The 24229-nt window shown below is 42.1% G+C and overlaps 1 protein-coding gene across 1 annotated transcript in view; it reads left to right on the forward strand.

The window, feature by feature from the left end:
• The first annotated feature begins 7846 nt into the window (after positions 1-7846).
• The window catches only part of LOC8028121 (organic cation transporter protein), a 46378-nt gene continuing 29995 nt past the window's right edge, over positions 7847-24229 (forward strand). Inside the window, exons 1-3 of the mRNA XM_029969346.2 lie at positions 7847-8200; positions 12841-12944; positions 16356-16510. Coding sequence (XP_029825206.2) covers positions 7847-8200; positions 12841-12944; positions 16356-16510 — 613 coding nt within the window. The remainder of the gene's footprint in view (positions 8201-12840; positions 12945-16355; positions 16511-24229) is intronic.

A 24229-nucleotide genomic window follows, 5' to 3' on the forward strand; every position in this document is an offset into this window, starting at 1 on the left:
GCCCGCAACCAATTATTGACGGAATTGGCCCGGAACCGCTTTCATTGAACCGGTAACCGCCACATCAGTTTATGGTTCCATTCCGGTTCGGGCTCAATATGAAGCTTTCGGTTTCGGTTTTGTACCGGTTCGGTCAAAAATAACGGTTTCGATCCGGTTTTCGGTTCGGGTTCGGGTTCGGGTTCGGTTCGACACCCTCATGTTCCTATGAATCCGGTTATCGGCTCGGTTTTGAGTTCAATCTAACACCCTGGTCAAAACGCCAAGTTACTGGTCTGTGGTATCAAGAAGACTTTCCCACTATGTTCTTTCTCCTGATATTCAACTGCTAAATAATTTGCGGAACAAGCTCAAAATTCAGCGATATGAATCAAGAACTGGACTTTTGAGTTTTTAATAAACCAGCAAGTATAGCCTTACCTGACGCACGGGACGAAAGCTTCATTGTGCTATTAGTGAACCTTGGTAAAGGGCTCAATAAATGATTGAAAGGGCTCGAAGAAATGACCGTATTGTATATAATAAAACGATGATCAAACAAAAAAAAATCTAGAAGGATGACACCAGAGAAATAAAACAGGGCAATCGAACCATGAACTGTCGACTATAGAACTGCGTTGGTTCTAAGCCTAATAATTTATTATTTTATGCTTTCACGTCAGTCTTATCAGGTACGCCCACTCTATTTTGCCCCTCAACATACATTTCTGTTTTTGCTGTAAAGCACACGGAAGAAACGGAGAGATGTCAGCTGGGAGTGAAACAATGAAAGAGGAAACAATGAGAAGTGGAGAGTCCACAGTGCAAGGACAAGATGCGCACAAAAAGCGCAGCCCTACAACTGAATACCTTCAGCGATTGGTTTTGACCATTTTTCTTTCAGTATATTCATAACGTGGTTTGACACAACTGGAAAATAGGACTCTAAAATGAACATAATTAAAAATAAAAGCTTGAGACAAGGAAACAAATTGGGACAACACACTACCGTCTCAAAACCAGCACCCGCACACAGTTGCCATTTACTTCCAAAACAGCCTTCTTCTTTGTCGATCTCCATACGAATTTGGGATGGAGGTTGACAAGCTGGTTCTGAAACGGTGGCGTCTATGCCCCTTTTTTGTTTCCTTCTCTCAAGGTTTTATATTTTGAGTATGATTGTTCACCAGCTCGCATGCGTCCTGGCTCTTATTTCACTTTAAAATGAATCTGGCTTCTAGTGAAGTTTCGATCTTTCTTCGCATTTTCTTTCCCCTTTCTTGTTTCTTCCACGATTTTCGCGCCTATTGTCCACAATTAGCGGAGATTTTCTCTTAATTTTATAGCTCTAACGCTTTTCGAAACATGACGCAGGACGCGGCTGCAGAAGGCGACGGCCGGCGCGAGAAGGGAGGCACAGTAGCGGGACGGTGAGAAGAGGGACAGGAAAGGAGGGCGAGATTGTGATCGAGGCACGAAGCTAGGCTTCGAAAATGCTTGAAGGTCGATACGCCGCGTGTCGCTAAAATCTGTAACTAAACCGGCCGTGTCCCCGAATGGTCGTCTTGTTTGCCCACCTGTGAATGTCGTCAAACAGACCACACTGAAGTGTGAGTTTTCAGCAATCGCTGTAGAATTCAGAGTGAATACGTTCAGCACTTGGTTTTGAACGTTGAACTATCCTTTAATATTAAATTCTGTAAAACAAAGATAACATCCTGGAAAATAATAAAAGATATGTTTCGTATGACCATTCGCTTACTTACCTAATGGAGTAGAAAATTTTATTAACGTGTTTTTTTAATATTAGAATCACTGAAACAAAGCATCCCTGCGTCGCCTATTAAAGTAGGATAATAATAATGAATGGCGAATGTTCTCTTGGTTTAAATTTTAAAACCCACGTTCGTACGCTCTACTGAAACAAATTAAAAACACCACTGTCACTAGCGAATGCTATAGAGTTCAAGTTTCATTGCGTAGCACCATTTTCTCTTTCATAGAACATCCTGCGGGTTACATATCCTGAAACTGGATTTACAATATCTAGAAAGGTACTTGAAGATGAGCAAATCGCTTAAACCTCATCAGAACAATGAGAGTGAAAAGTTTGATCTGCAAAAAAAGACCTTATTTGAGAACCCGTCATGAATAGAAACATATTTTTCCAGCATGTCCGTTCAATAAAGATATATGCCGCTTTCCTTACTTTTCTTAATTATTTTTAGTGACGAATTTTCATAGGTACTGTTCGGAACGCGAAGAACGGAACGTGAAGAATGTGAAGCAGTGGCGCGCACGACCATCTCGCGACAGGACCCTGGGTTGGCTCGGCATCCATAAATCATTCTAATTATCCTATCCTAATATATACAATCATTCTATCCTAATATATGATTTTAAAAAATCGCCCGAGACCCATCTTCTGTTTATCTCACTGCCCGCACCTCTAAACGCTTTTAAAATATGGCGCTTAATAAAGTTTCCCAATTTTCATAAGTGCATGTTATACTCATAATTTAAACGCTTTCGGCACTCGGCCATAGGCTTTTCTCACATTTGGCTAATCTTCAATAAAGCTAGAACCTTATACAAAATATTCTCGAGCTGTAGCCTAGAAGATGTGGTATGTAACGTATTGCGGCATATCAATCTGAAACACTCTGCCTCATTCGAAACAGAATTGGATGGGAACAGGATGCTCGTATTGGGGTTCATGAACGATCTTTGGGGCAGGCCGCTAGTCTCGTGCAAGTTATTGCCTCCAACGAGTGCACTCGTCACAGACACACAAAAAAAATGCCTTTCTCATTTCGTCAGCGTAGCTTACAAGTTTTTGCTTAACCGATATGCCTGAGCATGGCACAAGAGCGACCACCAGTGGCTCATTCGCTACAATATAGAGACGCGTGCGTGTCTTACCGCCTCTTTTTAGTTCGCCGTACAAGGAAGGATATTTTTTTCCGACAGACGCCGTCACAGTATGCGTAAGTACTACGCTGAATGTACTCTGCCGGCTTTGGCTTGTTACGTAATTTATTGAAAAGGAATCGAGGCAGTTGATGACTAAAAAAGATTCTAAAGCACGCTGGTTTAGCGCGTTCATAACTACCCGATGGTCTGCATCAACAAAGAGGAATATATTGGTATTGGACTGTGTAATATTCAAATATTTGCAGTTCTGCAAATAAAGTTTTTCTAATTATTTCTTGAATGTCACCTCAGGGCTTAAAGTTATCACAAATAAGTGCAGAGTAACACTTGTGAAGTAATTCGCAAGTATGTAAACAAAATCACCAATAATGAGCACGAAAACATTATGCATTATTCAAAAATAAACAATGATGCATTGAAAAAAAATGGCAGGCCCTCAATTTCAAAAGCGTTCCCGAAGAGTTGGTAATATATATATATATATTTTTGTTTATGCAAGTTACGAAAGATGATCGAAGTGTTGTGGTTAATGAGCATGGGATTTCACCCTTATGTTAATGTCAAAAAAGGGTCAAAATACAGGAGGGGCGATGTTATCATTGGAGCAGGCACGTTGTAGTCATAAAATGCACTGTTACGAGATAATGTTAAGAATTTGCTTTTACGCAGCAAGAAGGCAAATAATAAGAGTATAACCAATTTCAGTGATGAGACACTGTGAGGGCGATTAAATTCGAATGAAATAAAACAAGTTGATTTATTCGAGTAGGTTCTCACGCAGCGATAATCTGAATTTTTTGTTTCCTTTCTCTTCTTTGCAGAGGTACCTATTGGTATTGCGTTAATTTATTTAACTTACAACCTGAAACTGTACTTCGGGATTTTCTGCACGCCATTTGAGCAAATAAGGAAGCTCAAAGATATTTTTAGAAATTACGTTCAATCGCATGTTACTTCCTTCAAAAATGCAGGCTCCGCATTCGCACTTCTTAGAAGTGGCGAGGGCTGTGCTTTGTCGTTTCAACAGTTAGACACGGATTTGAAGAGAATTGATCGAGTACGTTTCTTTCAACATTGCTGACAATTGATGGTTGAAATATTTTCACTAGACGTTCTTGGACGTTCATTTCGTCTCGGGCATCGAGCCCTAAAAAACTCGTATCCTCCGATGCCCGACGATTCTTGAGGCAGGTCAAAGTTCGACTCGGCTGACGCCGTGTGTCAAACCAACATTGCCAAAAATTGTCAAGGCCTACAATATTATCCTCTTCGCATACACATCCACGGAACAAAAAACATGAAAACAACAGCACGGCCGGTAACTACTTATGAGCTCTGCGCTTCCGCCTTTTATACTAGTCGTTTTGAAGGTATCATTTTTCTCGGTGACCACCTAAGCAATAAATATTACTCCCAGCATGTTGATTTTCTTTCAGTGATGTCATACCTCTGAGAGTATTTTAAACGGCTCAGGGGAGGAATTATTTACCAAAAAGTAAACGCTCATGCAGTAATTATTTAAAAGTTAATAAATAAAGCCGCTCCACTGCGGTTCCAAGCCACGCGCTTGCTTCCCCGCGCGGCACGTCGTATACTGAAAACAATTTCATGAATTTATTTCTGATATAACATATGAACTTGAATGCTGCATATCAGTTAGCGTATGTTGCATATCAGTTCTTATATGTACATATCAGGTTTTCGGTATTTCATATCAGTTTCATATGTTGCATTTTTTTTTTTTTATATTTACTTTCAGATTAATATGGCGCATATCAGTTTTTGGATGTTTTCAATTAGTTATTTTATCGATTCATATAACTTTTTTGTAGGGCTCATGCAGCCTATCACAAAATAAAATCTAATCTGAATTGTCGATTTAAATGATTTGTCGATAAGACAATCTGTCGATGAAACGTCGCGTGTCGGTGAAACGTCGCTCGATCAACTGATTGCCGCCACCTTTATTACACACACATGTAGATACATTACGCATACCGCTAGCATCAGCTGAAAATACTCATTGAGCGCATACACATACACGACGCAACAAACATGAATACAACGTCACACCCGAAAACTATTTCTGAGCTCTGCATTTCCGTTTTTTTATAATGGTCGTTTTGAAGGTACATATTTTCTCGTTGATCACATAAGCAATAAATAGTATTCCCAGCATGTTGATTGCTTTCAGTAATGCTATACCCCTGAGAGTATTTATAACAGCTCAGGGGATGAATCTCTTAGTAAAAAGTAGACGTTCATGCTTTATTATTTGAAAGGCAATAAATCGAGCCGCTCCGCTGCGGTTCCAAGCCACGTGTTTGCCTGGCCGCAAGGCGCGTCGTATACTAAAAAATTATATGAATTTATTTCTAATATGTTTATTGGACACATTTTCATGTCATTAAGTTATGATATGAAAATGTGTTCAATAAACATATCAGGCCTTATATGACATGAAAACGTGTAAGAACTGATATGACTGAAATTATGTATTGAAATATAGTGATGGGCTAGCAGCCAAGTATATTAACACAAATATAGTGCAAAAGACACACAAGTAGGAGAAGTAGGAAAAACAGGAGGAGTATGAAAAGCAGATATTACTTAAAAATAAATGCATGATGTTGAGGTCATTTCAGTTCTCATTTAGGCAGCATATGATATTTTAAATTCTGATAAGAATATCATATAAATTATCATTAAAATCAAAGTAGAACTTGTATGCTTCGTTCGAGTTGGCATATGTTGCATATCAGTTTTTATATGTCGCATATCAGTTTTTGGGTATTTCGTATCACTTTTTTATGTAGCATATTAGTTTTCGGATATTTAATATCGGTTCTTACATAGATTCATACACTTTCTTTAGTAGGGTAGTGTGTGATAATCGTACGTGCCGCCATTGCATAGCAGGCGTTCGGTAATTTATTCACAACGTTAATTTTGCCCTTTTTTGGTAAAACTAAAACACAACACAATTTCACTTTTAAACGGAGATGGTTAATTTCGCATCAGTGGTCGTTGCGCTCCCTTGTCCATCTCTCTCGGAGTCTCCGTCGTCATTTTCCTTCTCCTCCAGTCGACGTTAACGATACCACTCGGTTTCCGGTTCGCCCTTGCCGTCTGCCTCTGGCTTTGCATCCCCAGATGGCTGTTGTGATGGCGACGGCAGTCATCTCCGCTTGCTTACACGAGGCGACGGGCAAAGCTCAGCCCGTCAGGTGTTTGTTGATGTCACTTAAGCGTCCCCGTGCTTTCCGGTTTATTTTCCTGTGTACTTGTTTTCCTCCCGTTCAAAGTCGTAATTTTTATCAGCAGGTTTGTTGTGCCCTTTGTAGTGATGGCAGCTCTCCTCACTCCAAAACTTGATAACTAACGAAGTCGGCATCACTTGAGGGGTTCTTCTATTTAAGAAGCGCAATAACGACGGAGTGAGATCTCTACTGGCGTTTTGTAAGGAATTCGGCAGGACCGACAGTAAGAAAGGGCAGACGAACAAGGGGTATTGTTTTAAACGACCAATGGCTAGTGGCAATCGAGAGTCTGCCCAAGAACGCTTATTTTTTGTCCAAGCACGGTGCCATATCGGTGGATGAAGCAGCTCACTCGACACAGGCAAGTCATTTTGCGCTTAATGCGAATGCGAGTAAGGGAAGTATAAAATTATTTTTTATTTTATTTTCTAAACTAGGAGGATAGTGGCGTCATGTTTGCTCATCGATAATGTGTCAGCGGCTCTGTTTAGTTGGAGCGGTTCATGGACCCCTTTCGAAAGTTACGCGGCGATTATTAAAAGGTCGGTACCACTGTAAATGGCGGAACAACTGACATCGCGGAACGAGCAAGTCATTCCACAAGATAGCGAAGGTCGGAGCATGGTCAACTCTAGGAGTCGATTAGCCAATCAAACAGTGTAAAAATTGCAAAGTCACTGCGCTCATCCGCTTTTTCTGTGGGCGTGTTTTTGCCTCCTAATCCAAGCCAACATATAAACTGTGCAACTGTGCCGTGACATTGCTGTTTTAGTCCGCCATGAGGGCAGTCTTTCGAAGGGGTCTATTCATGCCTTCCGCAAATCAACTACACCATTAAAAATATCTTAAGCTGTAGGCTGTTCGTTCTATATTGATGTGGCATCTATTCCAGCTAAAGTTGTAATAATGCATTAATTTATCTGCAGTTGATCTGATTCACATCTTGCTGTCCCTAAACCAGAGCGAAATAAAGTTTTTGGAGTTGAATATGCCGGTTTGGATACAATAGTGGCTTGTGCCTTGTGTCATCAGAGACCTGACTTTTATGTTCCCGCACCGTTCGAGTAGGTTAGAGTGATTTCTCTTATGTGCAGTGCATACCATCACGATTTCTGGGTTGTTTGCAAAACGGAACATCTTTCGTGCTCTCTCCGTTATAGGGCTTGCCACAGAATTATGCAGCCAACTTTTACGCTAATTTTAAAAGTTAACACCACGCTCACGCCATAACAATCTTTTTTTCCGGCAAAGTTTTCTTAGGAACATTTACGGATCTCTGGGTACAAAGCCATGGATTTTGTTTAATCATAAAGGGTCGTGCGCCTTATCTGGGTCGTTTGGCATAAAACGACCCAGGTGTACGTCTCTGCAACAACGTTTTTCTACCCTAAGCTCGTAAAAGTTCTTAATGTGGAGATGTCCTCACAACGTTAACTTGCTGTGGCATCTCTTAAAGCCTTCTCCTTAGAGATATTCTGGGCATCATAATCAGATGAATACCCTCACAACTAAAATTTCCCAGAAGGGGGATGGTGATATTCTGGGGATAGCTCCAATACTTTTGTGTGTTTTCTAGATGAAAAGTTTCTCGTTTCACTAGTACACTCGATCATCCCTACAACACCACTCACCCTGCAACCCTAACTTCACTCGCAGCCTAACCTGTTTCCAAAATGGTGGACATCGTGGACATTCTTGGCAAGTTTGGCACCTACCACGCCCTCACAGTGTTTCTGGTCGTGCTAAGGGCCTTTCCCACGGCCTGGACGAACATGCTGACGCCTATGATCGCTCCTGATATGGGCCACTGGTGCGCACGGCCACCCGACGCGGCATGGGCCAACCTCAGCGCCGACGAGTGGAAGTCACTGGCCATTCCTGTGGCAGAAGATGGTTCGTTTGCAAAGTGCGAGATGTTCCTGGTGTCCGTCGTCAACGGCACACTCACCGTGGACAGGAACGTGACGACTGCGTGCACCGGTTGGGAGTACGACACGTCGGTTTACGAAAGCACAATCGTCAATGCGGTGAGGAATGCATCACTTAAACTCAAATTTGTTCTAAAATAGATCTTCAAATGAAAATTTTTTTTCGTATCTTTTCGTTCGTTTTTTTTCTTCTTTATGTTGGTTTCAAACAGCACAACAAAAAACCACCAAGGCTATTTAACGCCAGAGCACGACGGAATAAGCCACAGCAAGAAGTTTGCAAAAACGGCAGGGCAGAAAAAAATATTTTAACCTATTTTGCTTCAAAGAGTACACTTTTTTTTAGTTAAGAAAGTTTCTTCTTGAAATAGTGATGAGTGTGAACCCTCGTATATTAATTCTCTGGGGATTAGAGGTGCATATATTTATTCTACATATTGTGAAATAGGACTCCCTGCGAGTGGCAGGGTGGCTTCTGCCATATCTCGCGTCACGTGGTACGAGACAACATTATAAAATAAGCTAGCATTAGGCGGAAGTTGGTAGACAAGTCAACTTTACATTACCACTTTACCTTTTCCGTAACAACAATAGCAAGTTGCTGATTAGGAACAATCTTTTTTTTTACTACAAAATCTTATTCGTATCCTCTTAATAACTTCCAAATATTTGGGATTAGTTTTCATTTTGTCGTCGAGTGCCTTGAAGTATTCCTCCTTTGGAGTTTTTATAGCTATCTTATGCTTTAGGTGATGTTTACTATTAGTTTTATATATTTATTATATTCTGTATTTCCTTTTTTGGTTACTCCAATAATACGCGAATTCACCGAAGGTTTTCTTACTTTTTGGTTCTGGTAGAATCTATGCTTGGAACATACTTGTACGTAAGTGTCGAGCAGTTTGTTTTTAAACACCCTCCATAATTAATGGATGTCATAACCCGCAGAAAGACATTAAAAAAAAAACGGCAAGTGGTCGAGCCGTTCTTGAGCGATACTAGAATAATCACCCTTTTCAAAGAAAAAATCTTCTTGATGTTCGCGACGTTGATCGGTTCAAGTTTTTTTGTTTTTTTATGTTTGGAACGACAGCGTGATGACACTGACTCCTGGTGTAATTTCAACCGTACTAATATTTTTAGGGGAAGTGCAAAACAGATGGTCTAAAATGTTACCATTCCGAATCGGAAATTTTTCTGTAACAGGCTTGAGCTGAGCTAGTTGGTTCATAGTTACCTTACCTCGAAAATTTACATATTGCCTTACCTGGAGAATTTACATATTGCAATAGTCCAAAAGTGTCTACCATGTTTTATAGCGCAGCTCCTAGGCGCCCATTTCTGCGTTTCGCGGCGTCGGCGTCAGCGTCGGCGTCGCCGTTGGCGTCGGCGTCGCGGTTGGCGTAACCGCCCCTCTAAATTGAGCGGGAAATTGAATTGACGTTGAGGTCACTTGACATCAATATTCCCGCGAAATCTAGCGGAGAAACTGAATATGTTCATGGGTAACGTGACACGAAGTCATGTGACGTAATATTTCCAGCTAAATTTAGCGGAGAAACTGATTTGGTGGAGGTCACGCGACGTCAATTCCCCAGCTAAATTTAGCGGGTTACGTTTCCTTGCTAAATTCAGCGGGAAAATTGACGTCACGTGACCTCCACCAATTCAGTTTCCCCGTTAAATTTAGCTGGGAAAATGGCGTCACGTGACTTCGTGTCACGCCCATGAACATATTCAGTGAGAGGAGGAGAGGAGGAGGAAAGAAGGAGGGGGAGTAGAAGAGTAGCAGGGGAGAGGTGGAGGAGGGGAGGAGGACAGGAGGAGGGGCCGGTACGGAGGAGGAGAAGGATTGGCATATCCTCCCTCCGCACCCTCCCCTGTTCCTCCTCAAGAGCTGCGCTATAATTTCGCATAACAGAGATTTGTAAACGTCTTCAATTTTTTGTATTTCTCAATGATGCGATTACCAGATTTGCATGCACAATCGTCTTCATTCGATTCTAAATCAGGTAAGTTAAAGTATTCCGCTAACAAGATAGGCTGCCGGGATGAATCCGAAACAATGTCAAACAATGACTAACGTTTTTAGATCTGAATTCGGCGGTTGGTAGATTGTCCCCTAGAGTAACCTGATACCACGAGGTATCAGATGGAGTAACTGAGCACCAAATTAGTTTAACATTGTCGATATCAAGATGTAACATAGCTGACTTAAGAGAAGAGTGAATTAGCAAACGCACCCCTTTACCTGGCGGGGCCTGTCCTTCTGATAAGCAATGATTTATTTTGGGAACACTCCACTATCCGCGATAGACAGGTTCAGCCACGATTCGGCGCCAAATACTATGTCAGCCATGAACAGTATCTATCAGACCAGGGAATTCATCCATCCAGTTTTTGTAGTATGCTTCTGCAGTTTACTACAACAGCAACGAGGTCACTGCATATACGTTCTTTCCCTTCCCAGGGCGTCATTGTTTCTGAAATGAAACAACCTCCTTTTATTCCCTTTGTTCCTCATGAATATCTTTCCGTTAATAACGACTTTATCAAAGTTTAGCTTGACCTTGTTATTGCTGGCTGCTTCTTTTAGCTTCTCCATATTCCCACAGACGTTTCCGCATATATCAGGTATCGGGTGAATAATTGTAATTCACACTGTAGGATGACTCCTTAAACTTGTTAGCACTTATGAGAACGCCCAGTATCTTCCATGAAAAATAAATTACAACAATTGCCGTTTTTAACTTATCACTGTATCGACCAACACGCTGTGCCCTTTGTTCCAATTTCATATTGATCCCCAGGTTAGCTTTACAAATATTTTTTAACCAAGCTTTCTGACTGAATCCCCGTTTTCAAGTAATTTTTGTCGTCTATTCCATAAAAATAAAAGATTCTGCCTTCGACTTCTGTTTTCGAGGTCAACGTTTTTCCTTCGCAAGTCGGATATTTGTTGATCAAGCAATCTTATAATATTTGTGTGTTCCGACACTATTTATAGTTTCTACCCATCCCTTGGTTAACCAAAGCCTACCATTTACCTCCGCCATGGTATCGATAGTTGCTAACTTAGTCATGATTGATGCCTGACCAGTTTGTAAAACCTCTGAGAACTTACATTTCTTTCTCAGTGAAAGGGCCAGGATTGAGATCTACATCGCCCGAAAGTAACAAAAGAAGAATCCGTCCAACACTCGATTTGCAAAAAGGTGGAAAGGTTTACGAGACAAGCGCTCGCACATTCGTTCGCGACGATGATTACTAGCATTTGTCATTTGCGAGGCGGGCAAAGGCCACAGCAGACCGTGCAGTCAAATTGGCACTAACCTGTGTAACCAACAAAGGTTTAAGCTGCATGTCGACCAGCGCGCCGGCTCCAGATCCCACGAAGCCAGAGTACTGCGCGCTTAAGTAGCCCCGGCCAATATCACGTGCTCCTCGATGCTCAGCGGAGACTGGTAGAACGTCGTCGACGAGCGCCTCATCCAAACGATGGTGAAAACAAATAATGGCGGGCAATCTGCTCCTGTTTTTGCTTCTCACTGCCGGCCATCCAAATACGGTTGATAAAGACGGTTTTGGTGATAGCTGAAGCAGTGCCCGCTCGCCATCCACGCCGACCAAGATCGCTGATTCGATTGCAAAAAGTACCTTCATAACCGACAGAGGCTGCATGTCGGCCAGCTTGCCGACTTCAAATCCAACCTATCGGGGAACTCTAAAAGTGCATCGTCGCGGCACTCCTTCAGTTTCTGATTTTGATATTGCCGGCTCAACAAACTACGCACAAAAAAAAAGCCCAGCACTGGGGCGCATACTCTGCGAGATCGGTGTAATCGGGCAGAGCAATAGGGCGCGAATATTGAGACCATGATATTTTAGTACTGTTGAATTGGATACATCGAATTGCCGCGCAGGCCACAGTACGACGTGAAGTGAAACGGATATTATACTTAATTATACTCTCTCAGGTTTGCTAAATCGCACGCGTTGCAGCGATTCGTGACTTTTTTATCTGGCTTGATAAACACCTTTTTTTTTATTATGTTCACGGATTGCCAGCTTTTTCATTTGAACGTTGGTACCTTTACCTTGTTTGACATGGGACTTTACAAATCGTTGTGCAGTTAGTGTCGTTTTTCTGCATGGTACGTGCAAAATGTCGGTCAGTAGCGTGGTATGGAAATCGGTGACGAATTGTGATGCGCCTCAAATAGAATCGGTACAAAACCGTTTTATATCTTGTGCAGGTGTAATTGTGACTGCGATTACATTCTTGGAAAGGCATGTTTAGTCATTTGATCCTCGTGTAGACTCGAATTTACCTTATTTCTACACAAAGTAATTCATTGAAAAATTGGTGGCCCTACGCTGCTAAGCTCTGCGAATATTCATGTGTCTGCTCTCTGAAAAAGACACCCCTCTTTATTTTATCCTTCCCTGCAAGTAGAGCAGTCAGGACTCTTCTTCCACGGGACAAATTTGAATCGGCGATTTGGCGTTACCATATATGGATGTGTTCTTTTAATAAATTTGCTTAATTCGAGCGTACCCTTCCTCGTACATTTTCCATTGTATGGGACAAACAGTCTCTTTACAATATGCAATAATTTACAATCTTTTCAATGTTACAAGTTTGTATCTCCACATCAAGACTTCCTGCTTCTACAGGCCTAGCATTGTGTACATAAACAATTAATTAGTTAGTATTGCTATTGTAATATTCTTTGCAGTGGGATCTCGTATGTAGCCGAGGCTGGCACCGATCCCTGGCGCAGAGCATCGTCATGGCTGGAGCGCTTGTTGGAGTCCTTGGTTTTGGAGAAATGTCTGACTGGTTTGTGAGGCACAACACTATCTTTCTTATTAAGTTATTGTGTCGTACTGAAGTTTCAAAATGGCGCAGTTTCTTTTGCAACTCCTGCCTTTAAGGACTTTTGTACACAATAATGATCTTGCTAAAAGCTTTTTTTTTTTTTTGCTAAGGGTGCCGATTTTTCAGAGTGATCGGAACACACTAATTCTAGTGTTTCGTGGGTGGAATTCTAAGTAGAACAATATAACCTGAATATTTCTTCTTTCTTTTTTTTTACGACAGAGGATTTTTTGTTTTGGTGTTGTTAATAACCGAATAATTTGTGGAGTTGGGTTCACTACTTTTTTATTTGTTTTCGGAAATTACACTAAAAGTTTTACAATACACCACTGGTTAATAAATTATTTATTTCTTCCTTCAGGGCCCAAAGGCAATATAGAGGGGAGTGGAAAAACACGCCTAACTGCACACAAGTATAAACAGTAATTAGGCATTTAAGCATAAAATTCAAACGGAACATTGTTAACCGAAACAAACCCTTGTTAACCACACTCAAAAGTATATTCGCAAAGTGCAGCTTTGAATACTGCGCTCTCGGCTATTCTGGCAATCAGTGCGGGAAGTCGATTTGAGTTCAGCAATGTCATGAGTACGAAAGACCGATTAAAGTGTGATGTGCGAGAGTGGGGGATGCCAACTTTATTTTGATGATGAACACGCGATGAGACGTAAGATGGTTGTTTTCATACATGCTGACGGAGGCTTTGATTTTGGTGGTAGATCTTATGAAATAAACACAGGCGAGATATGTTTTCTACAGAGGGAGACGTCAGGCACGCTGAGGTTGGTTTTCATTGCTGTTACTCTGGATGTGCGATGATAGTTTTGTAGTAGGAATAGAACAGAGCGGTTTTGAGCGGATTCTAGCGATGCTTAAAGCATTGCGCCGGGGTCCCAGATAGAAGAATACTCAAGCTACGGCGAACAAATGTTTTGCGCATGAGTAGTTTGAAGGACAGTGTTGCTAGTGAGAAGTTCCTTTTCAGGGTGCCTAGCATAGGTTAGTATTTTTAATTATATAATCAATGTGAATGTTCCAAAATTAGTTTTAAGGACTGTGGGGTAGCGAGGAGTTATTTTTCGGGAAGCCTAACATGCGGTTAGCATTTTTAATTATGTATTCAGTGTGAATGTTCCATGAGAGGTTGTTGGCGATATAAACACCAAAATAATTATATGGAGCAACAGATTCCAGTGCAACAGTTTTGATGTGGCACGAGGGGCAGGTGTTATTTGGACGTGATACTTTGATGAACCTGCACACGTAAATATTTAGTTTCAATTGTCATTGATCCCGCCTACGGTAAACAATGTCAAGATCAAATTGGAGTGAAAGAACATATGAATCTTTAGTTACCTCAAAATAGATGACACAGCCGTCTGTGAAGACACCAACTAGGGAGGAGGTATGTGAAGGGAGGTTGTTAAAATATGCCAAAAACAAAAGTGGGCCAAGTACTGAAACGTGAGGGACACCAGAAGTCAGAGGAGTGGAGCACGAGTTAGTATCATTAACGTGAACAAATTAAGAACGGTTACTTAAAAACGAGTTGATCTAAGTTAAAACACCAGTGCCAGTGTTAAGGGTACTGAGTCTGTACAATACGAGCCTTTATGAAACATTTTCAAATGCTTTAGAGAAATCCAAAAAGATGCAGTCAACAGGAAATGAACGAGCAAGGGATGATTGAATGTTATGAGTAAGTGTTAATAGCTGGGTTTTTCATGAGAATAGTTTTCTTAAGCCATGTTGGGCAGCAGAAAAGAATAAATGTAAACTAAAAAGTTAACCGGATGAGAATAGATTATAGGTTAAAGAATTTCGCAAAGGACACTTGTTAAGAAGATTGGTCGAAAATTACTTGGGCTGGATTTGTCCCCCTCCTCTATGGATGGGAATCATTCTCTTCACCTTCCAGTCTTCTGGAAGGATGCCGAGATTGAGTGATTGACGAAATCGTTTTGTTAGAATAACAGAGAAATACGTAGTGGTTTTTTTTAGAAACATCGAGTTAGCATTATCAGTTCCAATCGATGACGATAGCTTAAGGTTGGCGATGATATTAACGATACTGGCACATTCTATGTCAATAGAACTAATAGCACAAAATTTCTTGAGGAACATCTAAATAGGAAGCATTGGTTAAATTTGAAGATGAATGCGTATGATTCGTTTACCACAGATGCACACTGACTCGCCGCTGCGATTTTGCCATCATCACGAACTACGAACAATTTCACCATCATCGTTGTTTAGCAATACGTCAGGTCATTCAGAAGGGTTTATAATGTCCCAAAATCGTTGACGGTTGTTGCGCAACATGGTCGGTAGGGTGCATTATAAAAAAACGGAGCTTGGCCTTAGCAATCAACGTTTTCTATATTTCTGCAGCAGAGTAATATGCTGCCCAACGGTGGTCTTGATTGGGAAACGCAGATAACTTTTCTGCAACGAAACATTCTTTTTTTTTTTTTTTTTTGAGTCTCCTGAGCATCCGGTTCAACCATAGGGAAAGAGTGCAGCTTCGTACTGTCCGTACAGGAACAAAACTATTCGTAAGGAAAGCAAAGTTGTTCTTTTTTATTTTTGTAAACATCCAGATATTTTGTTATCTGAATGCTTGGAACAATTCCACTCTTAATCACTTAAAAAAGTACTCAATTCAGGATTAATGGCTGCAAATCCAGTTCTAGCATAGTCGAATTTCTGTTTCATTTGCACTAGAGAGCGGGACCCTGGAACATTTAAAACAAAATGAAGCAGTGAATGATTACTAAGACAAGGCAGGTGCGTGAGAGGCGATGACGGGACTTAATAAGATTTTGTAAAAGATACTACAAAAAACATTAAGTACCCCTTTTTATGTAAGGCACTTTAATCTAAATTAGCTGGCTTAGAGTGTACTTATATAAAGCCAGCGCAGATTACCTATATTTGAATAAATAAGAAGAATAGAGAATTTTAGAATATCGTGCGCCAAAGCTTTGTGTACACAGCAAAAAATAGCGTCGTAGCCGTGCGTCAATTAAAGACGCGGTTTCGGTTCACCCGGTGCGCAGTGGCGACGACGCTATTTCTTTGCGTGCACAAAGCTTTGGCGAACGGTATGATAAAGCTGTCTAATATGGGCGTCAATAGTGAGTTTTAGTATTATGAATACGAGGGAAGGCAAGCATGGTGCGTTTGCGTTAGTGTTGTGAGTTCAACGCTGCGCGTGTGCAGAGCCAGAACTGGGGCCTCGGATTGGCGCATGTTGACGACGCGCCTGCGTTACGAGGAGCACGCAACGCTAACGCAAAAGCACAGTTCTGGCGTTTGCTTCTTTAGGCAATATTAAAGCTTTCTATTATCTTCCATGCTGTGATTCCCAGCTTCGGCCGAAAGCCGACCTTCTTCACCTGTGTCCTGGTTGTATTCGTCTTCGGGTCGCTGTCTTCCCTTGCCCCTGGAATCGCGTGGTTCAACGCCGGACGCTTCCTGCTCGCCGCTGGGATTGCCGGTTGCCAAGCCACCACTGTTTCTTTGTGTAAGATATCGCTTGCGCCCGTAATCTGACGAGCTGTGTCTACTTGCGCGTTCGCTTCGTCCTGGGTCAACGTTGCCTGTGGCCACAACGTACTGCCCCTGGCGCAGACTTTTTAAGGTGCCTCCAAAAGGGTCCACTTTTTAAAAATAATACTATTATTCTTCTTATTCATGCGATTCTCTATAGATCAGGTGTTCTGGTTTAACTCAACCCATCTGCTCAGATTCAACTAGCGTCGTTTTACCAAAATTACATACTCAGCACTCAAGTTCTATTAAACAAAAACTATCCCCACTGTGAAAAAAAAAAACCAAAACGAAAGCATATAAACATACTGATCAAGGCACTTCTTTCTTCGTGATAGCAAGACAATGCTTCGCGACGTACATGAGATATTTAGACAGTGCTACACAACCTCTAAGCTGGTGCCCTTAAAAGTGCATTACGTGCTTTACGAAGTAGTAATACACGACTGTTCACTGGTAAAATTCTCTTTTATATAAAAATGGGAAGAAATCGGGGTAAGCCCCATTATTCTTGGGTTTTGAAAGCAGAGCTTTTGTTTTACAGGCTTCGAGCAGCCGTGTAAGTGAAAAGATCTATCTTCTCAGGCAATAATTTTGCTACGCTAATGCTTTGGGATGATGAGGACGCCGCGCTGCAATACTGAGCTAAAGTGACTAATTTGTTGATGCTATTTAGACCGTAGCAAATATGTAGTCACTTTCTCGTGAAGACTAATTACTAATGGTGTATTGACATTTTATGAAGGACAAAACATATCCCCTCTTCATTCATAAGAAAACAATAGGGTTCTAATGTGCGACAGAAAAAAATTTTGATCCTACACTCTTTCAATCATGTGTACGTATGTCAGCTGGAGTAGAAAACATCCAGCAGTTATACTTCTTTGATGAAAAAGAAAATCAAATAACTTCGTGAGAAACAGGATTCTATCAAAATCATTAAACCTTAAAAGACTCATGAAGAGTTGTGAATTATCTCGAAGCAAAACATAGATCCAAAATGTCACTATACCAAACATTTAGCAACGTACAATACTTGACTTGTCATATAATCATTGCTTGTCCTTATCCCATTTGCGTCATTTTTTTCGTATACTAAAATTTATAACCAGTGCTGGGTCTTGATGTTCTAATTAATATTGCGCCTACCAGGGGTTCCAAACGTTTTTACCATATTTCTTTTACGCCTCTAAGGATGCTATTGCAGTCATCAAAACTGTAATTATCTACTCCGTTTAACAAATCTTCAGGATCTGAACACTTAACCCCTTGGCATGAGTTACCTTACGGTGTTTAACTTCTATTAAAACATTTTAGAGATGAAGCGTGGGCAATGTCATGTTACTTTAAACACTGTGTTCCTACCATATTATATTAAATAAAACATGTTTTTTTATGTTTTTCTGAGATATAAACTTTCTAGATATGAAGTATTTGTGTCCAGCGACTGAAACAAGTGAACTAAGTCAGTCACGGGACAAAAGTGTTTGAGAGAGACGCGATATAAAAAAAGAATCAGAACACACCCTCCTCTCGATCCTCGTCTTATGCGCTCTTGGAGGTCGCCCACGGTACACGACAGGGTGGCAGCTCTGAAGTGGTCGACCACGAGACCTGGAGGACACCTGGGGTCGGTTACCGACGGGACAAAACCAGTCCGGGCCATTTCAAGTGGGAGATGGCGTGGCACCAGCGGGACGGGCTCCGTTCAGCAACCGATTTGCCGTTGAACTTACGGAGAAGCTCGACTTCAAAGGCCTAAGCAAAGAGGTGGATCGCAGGATGGGAACGCTATCGCATGATCTCCGGGCTCCATATACGTAGCCAAACGACCCAGGTGAACACATTTCTCAACGCTATAGGACCAGAGGCCGAGGACGTTTTATTTTCGCTCAAACTGTCAGCTGACGAGCTAAATGTCTACGACACAGTTAAAGAAAAGTTTGAAGCCCACTTCATTCCTCATACAAACTTTATATTTGAACGGCCAAAGTTTAATATGAGAAAAGAAGTGGCGTACTAAACAGCAGAAGCATTCATTGCACAGAATGGCAGGCAACTGCGACTAACGAAGCCTCAGGGAAGACCTGATCAGTGATCGGCTAGTCGTAGGCCTTCTAGACAAGAAGTTGAGTGAAAAGCTTTAACTCGACGCAAGACTAACGCAACAAGGGGTGATTGCAGCGACTCGTAACTCCGCAACATCGACGTCAGCAGGGCGTGCCGACGTCGACGAAGTTCATAATTGAGAAGGCCGTTATTGTGCACCACACCGCAAACATCCAAAGCTACCGACAGCTTCAAACACATCGAGGTCCTGCAGATGGTGTGGCAGCACCCTGAAACAGCAAGGTGCAATGCCTAGCTACGGGAATAAAGGCAATGGATGCAAAAAGGTGGCCATTTTCAGGCGGTTTGCATGTCAAGACACCGTCCAACACACGCACGCTCAAGCAACTACGGGAGGAAAGACACTCTACCGTGGAAGAGCTATTCATGAGACGGGTGCTCCAATCAACAAATGGACAACCATGGATTGTAAGAGTCAAAAGTGAACAAAAGGTGCTGACATTCAAGGTCGGCACCGGTTCAGATGTCACGGTGATTCCAGCAACAGAATACGATGAACATGTCAAGGGTACTCTGACGGTTTCCAGCAAGAAACTTCTCATGGCAGGAAGATGACGCCTTTCCACACTTGGACAGTTCATTTCGTCAATACAATGAAACAACAAAAGGACCCAGAAGAAATTTTTGTTGCCGAAGGTCTCCACTGCACATTACTGGGATGTCCAGCGGTTCAACCCTTCGACGCGCTTCCTGCACGGCGACTGCGACTACGCACAGCTCAACAACCAGGTTATTCAGGAGTGTATCAGGATGCCTACAGTTGGAGAGAACTTGGCAAAGCTCGCTGGAGCGCGCATTTTCAGCAAGCTGGACGCAAACGCGGGTTACTGGCAGATTCCCTTGGCACCCGAATCCCAGGAACTGAAAACCTTCATCACGCCGGTAGGACGCTTGCAGTTCCACCGACTGTCATTTGGTATTTCAACGGCGCCTTATTGTTTTCCAAAAGCACGCTCAGGATTCTTGAAAGAATAGCAGGTTAAGTACGTCACATGGACGACATACTGGCATTCGGGACTGACAGGCAAGAACAGGAACCTCAAGCAGGTACTCCAATATCTAAGCAACGCAGGAGTCACCCTAATAAATAACAAATGTCAATTTTCAAACAAATTTAAGTTCTCGGGACACATCCTGGACAGCGCAGGCATCACAGCTGACCCAGAGAAAACAGCAGCTCTGACCAACTTGCCAGCACCTGAAAACCTGAAGGTGATGAATTCCTTTCTAGGAATAGTCAACCATCTGGAGAAATTTGTACGGATGATGACACAAAAAACCAGGCGGCTGAGGGACTTACTACACAACGACGCAAGTTGGTATTGGGGTGAATCACAAGAGAGAGAGCCTTTCAACAAATCAAGACCTTACTTCGCTCAACTCCAGTCCCCGCTTACAACAACCCTCATGGGCAGATCACCCTTTCATCAGATGCGTCATCGTACGAACTTCGGTATGTATGCCAGAAGAAACCAAGATGTGAAAAGATTTATATGGCTTACGCTTCTCGACCATGACGGAAACTGGACAATTATAGGCTCAGGTAGCAAAAAAGGCGCTCGCTCTCACTTGGGCGTGCGAACACTTGCGAATGCACCTACAAGGACTGAGATTTCGCGTTGAAACGAACCACGAACTGCTGGTACCATTGTTCTCAACCAAAAGACAATAATACAGGTTTTCCCGCTCATTTTAATCCAAGCGACGACCAATTTAATCCTGGGGTCACTCAATTTAATCCAAGCGCCATACAATTTAATCCAAGCGCCACACAATTTAATCCCGCGGTCAGTCAATTTAATCCACAATATATATATGCACTTATTGTGTTCAGTGGTCGTGCTCCGCTTACACATTTGGTAACTTAGAACAATTGTTTATACAATTAGATTTTTGGGGGGCAATTCAGAATTTGATCACTAATGTGATTACTAGAGGCCGGATTTTTAGGCACTAAAAAGCACGTTTTAGGCGCCAAAAATACGCGGCAAAAACAACGTTTTAGGCACTAAAAAGAATAAAATAGGCCCAATAAATTTTTAGATAAATGCTAATAATTTCAAGTGAAGACGTGAGCGAACTGTAAGCACGACAGGAAATACAAAAATGTCATTGCTATGAGGCCACAATGGCAGTAACAGTTCAATTCAATTCAATTCAATTCTTTATTTTTCTCTCATAACAAAATCTATACATTGACATTAGACGTGGAATTGCCCCGTAATACCTCAGGGCTAATGGCGATTAATTGGCTTAATTTCACAAGCGCATTGCTTACATACATGTTCAGATGCGAAAGTCACTCAAGCGTCGCATATTGTGAAACAGGCAGGAGAAAAAATACTTGAAATATGGTAATACTGATTTATAAAAGCGCGAAGTTATGTCTGCCTGACGCAATTAAATTACAATAAACCAAAAAAATAATAAATGCAAGATAGACAAGGTTTGTTAAGAAATTAACATGTTGTTACGTGAGAACTTACGTACAAACTTTAGCAATTTTCTACAGGTACCTTAATTATACAGGCAAGACCTTTCAACACTGCCAAATACACATACGCTCATTCGAAATATAAATATTAAGAATTGTGTTTGCACAGAACGCAGAACCTAGTTTAAGAATCACTATGAAAATTATAGAAACAATAGTTAACTACCAGCATCTCCAGATTTCCGAGTTCAAAATTGTGCTTCTTGTCGCTGAGAATGAGTTTGTACGCGGAGAACGAACGCTCGACGTCGACAGATGTGATTGGTGCGTACTTATACTTGGGAAGATTCGATGGGTTAATTGACACTGGGATCCTACAGTGCTCACCAGCAAGGACGTCTGAAGCTTCTTTAAGGTCAGACAACCCCTTGTTTTTGTCCAAGACCGATTGCAGCTTCGCACGTGCCTTTTCGGCGACGGGTCCTTCGCGAACGGTGGCGATTCTTTCCTGTACGTGGAGAATTAGCGCAACGTTCGTAACCGGAGTTTCTCCCGCACTTTCAAGTTTTTTGATAGAATCCGCTAAGAACGTGAAGTTGGCGCAAAGGTACGCGAGGTCTCCTGGAATGCTATTCACGGAGAGGGCAGCTTGAGCCTTTGTGACTGCAACACTCTCGTCAATTGGAAGGCCGTTGATCACGGCCTTGATGTCCGAAAAGCAGCAGTTGTAGTACTCAACAGCTTCTAGCCACGTTCCCCATCGTGTGACGACGGGTTCTCGCAGTACTCGACGATTGCTTGATGCGACGGTTCCTTCAGAGAATCAACCCAGCGGAAACACCAATGGAACCTCCCAGGTGCGTTGCATCACAATAGGGTTCCCGCGAGGGGAGGTGGGCGTAATTTTTCCCCATCACTTCCTTTGCCCCTGACGGTATCATAGTTCCCCTGGGGAGTAGAGTTGTGCGTCCACCGCCAAGTCCTGCGGGAAAGCCAGCCGTAAAGCATGCAGAAGCCGCCGCTCCGGTTGCACCGGCGCAAAGGAAGGAGGGGTGGGGAATGCTAAAAAGAGGACCAGGTTCAAACCCATAAAATTCAGAACAGTAAATATTTCCAGGTAGAATGAATAAAGGTATCAAATTGCACTCGAAAGCGAAACTTGACGCTACATAGTGCTGTTTTAGGCGCCAATTTGAGAAAAAAGGCATTTATAGGCATTTATCGGAGTTTAGGCACCAACACCCAAAATAGGCATTTATAGGCACTATAAAACCACCATAAAAGCCATCTTTGACCTCCAATTCGTGCTCATATATCGAAATGGGGCGATACGAATGCAAAGAAAAAAATAGGCATTTGCCTAAAATCCGGTTTCTGGTGATTACTTTGAGTTACTAGTCCCACTATTGACGAGGCTTAATTGATGCGTTGGTTACTCTTTTTAGAGCGCAGCTCTTAGGCACCCGTTTTCAGCTTAAGCGGCGTCGGCGTCGCTGTCGCCGTCGGCGTAACCACGCGGTGCACGATGAGTAAATTCCCCCGCTAAATTTAGCAGAAGAATTTCCCCGCTAAATCTTGCGGAAAATTTTCCCTGCTAAATCTAGCGAAAAAATTTTCCCAGCTAGATTTAGCGGAAAATTTGCCCCGCAGAGTCTAGCGGAAAAGTTTCCCCGCTAAATGTTGTTGAAAATGTGTCCCGCTAAATCTAGCGAAAAATTTTCCCGCTAAATCTAGTGTAAAACGTTCCCGCTAATTTTGGCGGAAACTTTTCTGTCGCTAAATCTAGCGGAAAGGTTTCCCCGCTAAATCTAGCGGAAAATTTTCCCAACAAGATTGAGCGAAAATTTTGCCCTGCAAAGACTAGCGGAAAAGTTTCCCCGCTAAATCTCGTGGAAATTTTTTCCGCTAAATCTGGCGGAAATTTTTCCCAGCCGGATTTAGCGGAAAATTTTCCCCGCTAACTCCAGCAGAAAATTTTCCCCGCTAAGTCTAGTGTAAACTTTTTCCCGCGAAATTTAGCGGAAAATTTTTTCCTGCTAAATCTAGCGGTAACTGTTCCCCGCTAAATCTAGCGGAAAATTTTCCCAGCTAGATTTAGCGAAAAATATGCCCCGCAAAGTCTAGCAGAAAAGTTTCCCCGCTAAATCTAGTGGAAAATGTTTCCCGCTAAATCTAGCGGAAAATGTTTCCCGCTAAATCTAACGGAAAAGTTTCCCCAGCCAGATTTAGCGGAAAATTAGCGTCTGTGAAGCGGTGAAAATGTTCCGCTAGATTTAGCAGAGAAAATTTTCCGCTAACTTTAACGGGAAAAATTTTCCGCTAGATTTAGCGGGGAAGCTTTCGCGCTAGACTTTGTAGGGCAAAGTTTCCGATAAATCTAGCTGGGAAAATTTTCCGCTAGATTTAGCGGGGAAAATTTTCCGCTAGATTTAGCGGGGAAAATTTTCCGCTAAATATAGCGGGGAAATTTTCTGTTAGATTTAGCGGGAAAATTTTTCCGCTAGACTTAGCGGGACAAATTTTCCGCTAAATCTAGCTGGGAAGATTTTCCGCTAAATTTATCGGGGGAAATTTTCCGCTAGATTTAGCGGAGAAAATTTTCCGCTAGATTTAGCGGAGAAAATTTTTCACTAAATTTAGCGGGGAAAATGTTCCGCTAGATTTAGCAGGACAAATTTTCCGCTAGATTTAGCGGGGAAGCTTTTCCGCTAGACTTTGCGGGGCAAATTTTCCGATAAATCTAGCTGGGAAAATTTTCTGCTAGATTTAGCGGGGGAAATTTACCGCTAAATATAGCGGGGAAAATTTTCCGCTAGATTTAGCAGGGAAAATTTTTCGCTAAATTTAGTGGGAAAACTTTTCCGATAGATTTCAAGGGAAGCTTTTCCGCTAGACTTTGCGGGGCAAATTTGTCGATAAATCTATCTGGAAAACTTTTCCGCTAGATTTAGCAGGGAAAATTTTCCGCTAGATTTAGCGGGGAAATTCTTCCACTAAATTTACCGGGGGAATTTACCCATCATGAACCGCGTAGTTACGCCAACGCCGCTTAAACCGCAATCGGGTGCCTAAGAGCTGCGCTCTAAAAAAGAGTAACCAACATATCAATTAAGCCTCGTCAATAGTGGG

The sequence above is a fragment of the Ixodes scapularis genome, unplaced genomic scaffold (genome assembly GCF_016920785.2).
Source record: "Ixodes scapularis isolate PalLabHiFi unplaced genomic scaffold, ASM1692078v2 PGA_scaffold3__209_contigs__length_174095766, whole genome shotgun sequence".
Lineage (NCBI taxonomy): Eukaryota > Metazoa > Arthropoda > Arachnida > Ixodida > Ixodidae > Ixodes > Ixodes scapularis.